At 42.8% G+C, this 8,981-nt stretch overlaps 2 protein-coding genes across 2 annotated transcripts in view; both read left to right on the top strand.

Moving 5' to 3' along the window:
- LOC112467919 overlaps window positions 1–2,685 on the top strand; it is an 8,285-nt gene extending 5,600 nt beyond the window's left edge. The window contains exons 2-4 of the mRNA XM_025036851.1: window positions 48–340; window positions 576–802; window positions 1,385–2,685. Of these exons, the coding sequence (XP_024892619.1) occupies window positions 247–340; window positions 576–802; window positions 1,385–2,110 (1,047 nt within the window). The 5' untranslated portion in view covers window positions 48–246 and the 3' untranslated portion in view covers window positions 2,111–2,685. The remainder of the gene's footprint in view (window positions 1–47; window positions 341–575; window positions 803–1,384) is intronic.
- A 93-nt stretch (window positions 2,686–2,778) lies between these two features.
- Window positions 2,779–6,705, top strand: LOC112467921 (myosin light chain alkali). The gene is made up of 6 exons (XM_025036853.1): window positions 2,779–2,858; window positions 3,038–3,065; window positions 4,103–4,411; window positions 4,737–4,823; window positions 5,239–5,307; window positions 6,186–6,705. The coding sequence occupies exons 1-5, from the start codon at window positions 2,856–2,858 to the stop codon at window positions 5,268–5,270; spliced, it is 459 nt and encodes a 152-aa protein (XP_024892621.1). The 5' UTR covers window positions 2,779–2,855; the 3' UTR covers window positions 5,271–5,307; window positions 6,186–6,705.
- The last annotated feature ends 2,276 nt before the right edge of the window (window positions 6,706–8,981 follow it).

The following is an 8,981-nucleotide window of genomic DNA, read 5'->3' as shown; positions in this document are numbered from 1 at the left end:
ATATTACAGAAAATCTCGTGCTTTATTAATTGTAAATTATTTTGCAGAAATATTAAATATACAAGAGCATCACCCTCTATACAATGAACAAAGCACCATCTACGCGGGAAAAAGCGTCACATTGTGAATAATCGCAATCGTGATCAACATCGAGTCTAGCTCGCGAAAATATAACAAGTGACTGTTTAGCATATCCCATCAGAACATTCAGAACCGGCGCGGTGGAAGAGGTTGCCTTTTGCGAGAATGCCTCAAATCATGGCAGAGGCATTCGCGAGAGGACTGCTAGACAAGATAATGATAGAAGTTCTGGACGTTATAGATCGCGATGCAGAGGATGGTAAGGTGCAAGCTCGTCTGTACTTCTCGCGAATGTAACGGCGGATTGAATAATGAATAGAGACGTTGTTGTATGCGTATACGATGTTGTTCATTGATAAACGCCATTTCACGATGCCGTTTCGCAGCAGCATCACTGCGATTGACATGTATTTCGCGAAGATAACTGCGCGCAGACGCGTATAATTATCCCTATTAGACGCTAATAATGTATACGCGATAAACACTGTTATTAGGAAAATCCTGGGAACAGCACGTCAATGAGGAAACAGGCGGAATATCGGAATATGCTCATTCGGAATATGTATACGGTAGACAACAAGCAAACGAACGTACGCACGTGAATTACAGCAAGGATGAAGAGATAGACTTGATCGCAAAGATAGTGCGCGATTTGCGTGACATACGGATCGGAGATTCGCGCTATGTACTTCCACCTTCATTGTTAGCGTTGGAAAAACAGGTAATTGGATGTAGCTACAGAGGTAACACCGACTTTCCAAGACGTAATTATTCTATTATAATCAATTACATAAAGATTATAGTTATTTAAGAAAAGAGAAGGGGAGAGAGGGAGGAAAGGTAATAAAAATACAAAAAATTTCAAAGAATAAAATTTTTAATAAGTCGAATAATACAATATCAAATTGTTTTTTTACATATACTATTTTTTTTAAGTCGTCAAGATAATTTATTTCTAAAAGGTTATTGCGCTAGCTTCAGCAGTTCTATGATCAAGTAAAATTGCAATCGTACCTTTTTTGATATTAAAATATTAAAGAAATGTACTTGTTTAATTTTGAATTTTATAAGAAATTAAGTTAAAGTTAACATTGAATTTTGTATGTGTTTATTTCATCACAGTCGGCTTTAGCTTATACGTGAGCCGTATAGCTACAATTGCAGAGCACTCACGTGCGACAGGTCTCGCAACACACTCGCGGTTGACTCTAGTGCCGCATTTGTATCATATTAATTCCACACGCAACTACACCTTGCGTGTTAGGATAAGAGGGTTTACTCACGCTTGTCCTCGCTTGAACAGGTGAAATGCACCGCATGCAACGACGACGCGCCGCTCACGAATCCGACAACCGACGTTGCCGAAACTCAGCGCACGACCCGAGGTCAAGGTGACACGCACCAGATTGTACACGCGGCGATCTTCGAGCCACCGACCGAACTGACGGAGTCGGTGAAAATGGTACGGAAGAAGAAAGAAGGCGAAGTGGCCAACGAGGCTACCAACGTGTCCGTCGGCCTGTTACAGCAGCTGATCGAAGATCTGGAGAACAAGGCGGTCTCAGCCTGCTCCGAAAACGATGCTCCTTTAGAGTCGATCAGCAAGGAACACGTTGCCGTTTGCGAGGAGAAAGAAGAGCAATTCATTAGGACTATCGAGAGCAATCCTGGCGACACACACGAGATGACAATGAAGACTCTTCGAGGTAGCGAATCAATCGGGCGCTTCCGCGTCATCGAACTGAAGCACGACGAAGAACTGAGGTCTCACTCGAGTCACCACGTTGCGTCCACCTCGAGGGAAGTCGCCCTCGAGGAAGTTCAGATTGAGAAACGCGGTTCAAACTCGTTATCGTCGTTGAAACTGTCGCGCGACGACGGCATCACGACCGCGGATCAGATACTACCCATCAACGACGCGGAGAAGCGAAAAACATTCAACGAAGCGACAGCAAAGAAGAAGAAGAGAGGCTTTGGCAGCCGATTGAGGAAACTCTTCCGCGCCGCCTTCGGTCGCCGAAAGAATTGATGCTGTGAGTTCCAGAAGGAATGCTATCTCGCAATATATATGTTAAACGGCGACGATTCCCGTTCGCTCATGCAGCAGCTTTTTAGTCATGTATTTTTTAGACAGAAACCACGTCCACGAATATACAGCGAGTAAAAATAAACTGGCCGCGGGCGATCCCCGCAACTTCAGCATTCAATACAATTTCGGTGCGACGCGTGAATCAGACTCTCTATATACATTCCTAGATAGTATTTGCAAGCGTTGTACACGAACCCGCAAAATTCTGTAAAATATATAACGTCTGATGATCTCACACAATTCGTCTCACGTTCTTGACAACGGTTAGCTTAAGCGATTTAGTTTAGAAATCGATAGCCGTATAGAAGCTGACTCGCGGCGCCGAAGGCCGAGAGTATATTTTTGCCCGATGCGTCTATCGGCCGCTGCAGATCTGGCAATCTGACATAGGAATGTCGTTGTCGACGTCGACGTCGAAACCCCATTTTACCGCGGCAGGAAGAGACATTCGCCGACTCTCGCCTCCTCGTCGCTTCTCGAACTGTTTTTGGCGCGCGGCGTTGCCATGCCCCGTCGTCATCGGTCCGGACCGAGACTCCTCTCGCAGATCTGGATCTCAGCATCATTCGAGGGTGTCCTCGTAGCGCCATCTGCAAAAATAAAATGAGTAAATTTGGTAACACCGGGTACCACTTCTGGTTCAGGCTCCGTTCAGTCAACATCCACTGGTACCAGACGATCGACAATGGTAAGTCTCGATATTCAGCCTCTTTCTTCTTCGCGATTGAAAATCTCCCTGACAGTTCTTTCTCGTGAATGACACAAATTTAATAAATTACCGTTGAATTATTTTTTATAAATTAATAATGTAATATCGAGATATCGAAATGAAAAGCTTCAATATAACGAAAACTTCTTGTATTTCAGGCAGACCTAAGCAGCAAGGATGTCGAAAGTGAGTAAAGCAATCTTCAAATAGTTAATATTTTCGACGCGTCTTATACAAACCGTATGGAAGTAATTAACGAAGATGGATTAATCAATTTACACTAGTGAAGCTATAAGTGATTTCTACATGTACCTCGTAACTTGAGTCACGCGATTAGAAGGAAGTGAATAAAGTTTCGACAGAAAAACGTAGAACTTTCACCATTACCAAAACCGGCAGTAAAGTTTATGTAAAATTAAGTCACGTCATTAACTAGTGACGTCATTAATACTAAAATAACATATTGTAGATTTTTATTAAATTACAATTATTAACGTTTCTTAACAACAGTTGAACCAGTGTGAACAATCTCTTTATTAAATGTAATTATTTTATTCTGTGATCATTATTGAATTATATAACAGAATATTTAAAAGATTAAAAAGATATCGGCAGATTTTGTGAAACATTTTATTTAACTCTCTTCGGTACTAGAGAAACAAATATTTTCAATATTCCGCTTCGTATTTAAAGCCCATACTTGTTTTTGTATTCATTTTTTTTAACAATTATTTTTTTATCGAGTTTAATGAATCATAACTCGCGAATTTTCCTCACGGAATTTTCAATTTATGCGTGTCGCGTGCCATTTTTGACGTTACATAATAGCTAGATGGGTCGGGTAGGTGGATACGACCGTTCCGTAGCGCGTCAAAAATAGGTTGGTAGGCTGTTCTTATATGGTTCGGCGGGGGTAATCTGACCCACTACTTCCACCACCGGCTTCTTCAATCAGCGGTGGGGCTTACTGCCTCTCCCAAAATAGAAGAATATTTTTGAAGAAAGGTACGCACGCCGTACTTCATGTCTACGACTGGGTATTAACCCAGATTTCGCACCTCGCATATTTAAAAGCGAGACCAAATATCCATGGCTGACGATGGCAAGATTTAGCTTAATCCCGAAGTGATCTTGTTATCAAGAACGTTAGTTGTCGGTGAAGATTATACACTTATAGTATAGCTAGAAAAATGCATAAGAAATTATTTCCTTTTGTTCAAAAGGGGCAGAATTCGCCTTCTCCATTTACGACTCTGACGGCACCAACGTCATCGATGCGGTTGATCTTGGCAACGTTCTTCGCGCGTTGAACTTGAACCCGACAAATGCGACCATCGAAAAGATGGGCGGCACGAAGAAGAAGGGCGAAAAGAAACTGAAACTGGACGAATTCCTGCCTATCTTCAGCCAGTGCAAAAAAGACAAGGATCAGGGGTGCTACGAAGACTTCCTCGAATGTTTGAAGCTGTACGATAAACAGGAAAACGGAACGATGCTCGGCGCGGAATTGTCCCACACACTTCTGTCACTTGGTACGATTAGCTTTTTTTCATCACCAACAATTAATTTAAAACACGTTAAAAAGTGATAATACAAATTTTACTTTTATTACGTAATTGTATTATACATGTGATATAATCTCGTATAATATATTACTTTTAGTAGATAATTCATTTATGTAAGTCTTACAATTAGAATAGAATAGTCTGTGTGCTGCTTGATTATGTTGAAAATAATAAATATTCATTCGCGAATATTAGCTCTCAAAAGATAGTGTATAATTGAATGCTCTACCTATAAAGGCAATAAGTTACATAATATTATATAATATAATCTAAATGGTCGAATTTGTCATAGGTGAACGTCTTACTGACGTGGAATGCGACGAAGTCATAAAGGACTGCATGGACCCAGAAGATGATGACGGTTTCATCCCCTATGCCCGTAAGTATCGATTTTACGCCGTTACCATGAATGCACCCCCCCTCCCCCCCAAAAAAAATAGACAAAGAGTGTCAAATCACCTGCATTGCATTAGAATATGTTAGTTTGAGGAAAACTGTTAATGTCCCTATCTACTTTTCAAGAATCCCTAAATCTGTTTCGTTAGAATTAGAAAGTCCCCCTTGTACATAATGTATGAACTTGGAGCGAGACGCTACCGTGTCTCTTCAAGGTCCCTAAATCTCTGTTTCGTTAGAATTAGAAAGTACCTCCCTTGTATATAATGCACAGTTGACAAACCCTTCGGTTCGATAATACGGCCCTCCGGTAACTTCCGGCAACGTGAAGAGATGTCCCGGACTCAATTTGTTCCCCCCTCCATCATTTGACACTTCCACATTTTTGTGTTTCACAGCCTTCTTGAAGAAGATGATGGTGCTGTTGTAAACGGTCGAGGTGTATATCCAGACAATGATCATTCATCGTGAGTACATCCTGTAGTATACGATTCCACGATTGTCCGCCATTTCTTGTTGATCTATTTACCTTTCTATCTTTCTGCCTCTTCTGTCTCTTCGTCTATGTTCATTAACATCGTCTCGTTCACGCATTTTCTCGCTGAGCATATTCCAGACTTTATAGGACGCAACGTTGCAGCTCAACCAGGGATGCTGGAAATCGATAACCCGCTTCTCGCGCAGAAAACACGTACGAAGGTTTTGCTCGCGCGCGAGGTTAATGACCTGATGAGATCTTCGAAGCAAATTACACAGAATAAAATTAATCGAAACACTCACAAGAAATTAAAACGGAGCAGAAAAAAGATATATTAAACAAAATTTTTTTTCTACATAGATACGCGTTATATTCTTAAGTTTTGATTTTTATTTTATTTAACATCGTAATTCTGTAATTTTCTTGAAGAAAAAGACGAATAATTAGACATAATACAATTTCATTACATACGTTTCATATTAATTATACAATTGCATAAATTCTATTCTGTATCCATAATACTTCTGTCGTAAAAATAATTTTTAATACGTTAAACTCTGTATTTCTCTGCTACGCGACTTATTAATGCTTTTTGTACATTTATGTATCTATTGCTTCTATTCTCGTATTTTGTCGCTTTGCTATTGAGAAAAATCTACATGGCAGCGCAGAGTTAAGCACTGACTGCTATTTAAATTAGACTAAATCGTTCAGGATTGTCAGCTTCGCGCATAAACTAATTCTTTATTATCTGCCTTAAAATACATCGTTTATCGTCTCTGTGAAAACATGCTTATTCACTTGTCAATGTTTCGCGATTTGTGCCCAACGCGGAAATATATATTGATCATTCTATTTCGTTCGCAGCGTTCCTTCGTAGACTGTGTGAGAGAGCGGCAGCACCAAGCGACGATTAGTAGGATGATCGCTGTCAACATCTATGCGCCAAGCTCCACGTCGACGATGGACACATTCGCCATATTCGCTCGTCACATTCACCACTCTTCTCATCCCCCTCCCGCTGGATCACCTTGCAAGGATCCATTTGACAATTTGCACGTAAATCGCGATTCTGGAATCAGCAACATCAATGCGTCAGCAATAGTTTATTGAAAGAAAAGCAAGAAAGAAGAAGGGCCCCATGAACATCAAGTATACAAAAGGAAAATAATATTTCATCTCGAAATGCACGCGATATCGTTATTCGATTCGGTTTCATGCGATACAGCGTCCGTTAAATTTACAGAATGCAAAATATCTTTATATAGCAGCACTGTACAAAGTCAGATGAAACGGTCGATGTTAATTTACTTCTTACTGTTACTGTAATAAATCGCTCCTCTCGAACCGATGGAGAGGATTAAAAGTCTCTCGCTTTGCATTGTTATCTCGAAAGTATCCTGTTTGTTACGCGTTGTGCTCTCTTTTGAAATTGTCATACTTCATTCCCTTGTTTAATATTTGTAAAGTTCAAATGATTACAATTTATTCATATGTCGCCTGCGTATATGTCGTGAGAGCGCAAGCTTTAGTGACGCAAAACAACGCTGTGACAAAATATGATGTTACAAAGACCGTCAGATTAGCATGGAGTCTTTGTCGCTAGCGTATAAGTCTGACTATTTTTGTCTGACTGACATTTTCTTGCTCTACTTAAGCAATCGCGTGAGAAGCACAGACAACTACAAGGCATGCCACTATTGTCACTGCCGAAATCTATTTAAAAGTTACATCAGCACGCTCGATTTCTTATATATCGCGTACTATCTTTTCTAGACTTTACGTATTTCGTATGATATCGCCGTTAATCGTTCAAGTAGAAGTTCCCTTTCTCTTTATTCGACGTACTTTCGTAAGAGCCGTACCTTATTACCGAATAATTATAATTTAAGTACTAGGAAACTATCTTGGAAATTTGTTTTTAGTTGAGTCAAAAGTTTAAAGGACAAGACTTGAGTAACTTTCGCTAGCAAAACGGCGAGTGGAATTTAACTGAATGAAATTCTCGCGTGAAATTGGAAATAACGGAAAACGATACAAGTCTCATGATATTTTTGCGCAAAGTCATTCGCGAATCAGTTTAGATTCAGAGGCCGGCTCGAGTTTTTTTTTTTTTTCCAAGAAAGACATCCGCTGATCCCCGGCGCATATTTATCATGGCACGCATCTCCTCAGCATCCTATGTGAGCGAGAGAGGGAGAAACAGCACGGCTCGATCGATAAATCTGCGTTTAAAGCGCGGATTTCAATGAGATCTCTCTCTCTCTCTCTCTCTCTCCCCCCCCCCCCTCTTGTCGCTCATCGTCATCGTATACCTGCCTGATGGCGCGCGCGTTTGTTGTGGGTGGACGGACACGACGCGTCCGTTCGTACGCGCTCGGCAGGCTTCGCTCACAGGGACAGAGGAGAGAGAGAGAGAGAGACAGGCGTGGGGCCACACAGCTTTTGGTCCCGGCGAGCCGGCGGCCCGAGCCAGTCGGTTCAAACGCGTCGGTTCAAGCGCAGCGCGTCTCCCGAGAGTCATCATCTCCCGTCAACGGTGTCATCGTCTGCTTCACTTTCGCAGCTCGTTTGTACTTCCCGTTCACTCGTCCTCGCGCGCAACGCTTCGCGTACGCGTGCAAAAATCCTTGAACGCCGTTTGCGCAACGCGCGCGCGCGCGCGAGCGCGAGAGGGCACGTCGAAGCGGAGTGCTCGACGCGGAGTGAGGTCGCGGGAGGAGAGAGATCTCCGCGAAGAGCAGTGTCCCCGAGACGACGACCACCGCCTAGACGCGCCCGCGAAGGATGACGGACGTCCACCAGGTGAACCCGGGCAAGGACGTCGCCGGCGGCAGACTGCAGCAGAGCGGAGCGGCCCAGCAAACAGGTTGGTCCACGTTCGCGAAAATTTAGCTCTCTCTCTCTCTCTCTTTCTCGCGCGCGCGGTTCCTCCACCGCGTCGACATTTATTTTCGCGATCGCTGACAACCTTGAGACGCGACGTCTCTCCGTGGTCCACGGACAGCCGATTCGAGCAGCGGGCAGCGCGCCGCGCGCGCCTTCCGCCATTTTGACCCGACCCGCGTAGGAGAGAGGATCCGCGATCTCGCGGGAAAAATCGCGCTTTTCCGCACCCGTCGCATTGTTCCCCCGCGGCCGCTGATCTTCTCACGCGATCGTTAAAATGAGCTACACGTACGTGGACTATACGGTGTTCCTGATCCGTTTGCGCGATAACGCCGGGCGCGGTCCATGAGAAACGCGCGCGCGATAAGTACCAGAGAGACAGACGACTCTATTTCAACCCTTTCGGGCGCTCGTTAAAACTCGAGAGCACGAGAAATGTGTAGCGCTTTATTAGATTTCTTTCCGGAAACTAAAATTGTCTTAAAAACGAATGAAAGACTCGTTAAAAATATGCAATTATGGATCCCTGCGAGGCATCCCCGTTCATTAGCCTTCTAGAAACGTCGATGGACAATTTCTCCTCGAACGCATCGTCGTTTCATTTTAGCAAAACATTCTTCGTGATATAAATTGAAACTCGTTACGAATTAATCAACATTGATTTCTGTCTATTTGATTTTCTCACTAATAACTCAATTGTTGTGCTCATGTTTGTTAATTTCCGTGTCATTTATCACACGTTGTAATCTTCATTTTGTATCACAGCGTGCTTAT

Source organism: Temnothorax curvispinosus, unplaced genomic scaffold (assembly GCF_003070985.1).
Source record: "Temnothorax curvispinosus isolate PA1 unplaced genomic scaffold, ASM307098v1 QBEX01017878.1, whole genome shotgun sequence".
Lineage (NCBI taxonomy): Eukaryota > Metazoa > Arthropoda > Insecta > Hymenoptera > Formicidae > Temnothorax > Temnothorax curvispinosus.
Note: the sequence above shows the minus strand (reverse complement) of the source record. Positions and strands in the feature narration are given on the sequence as shown.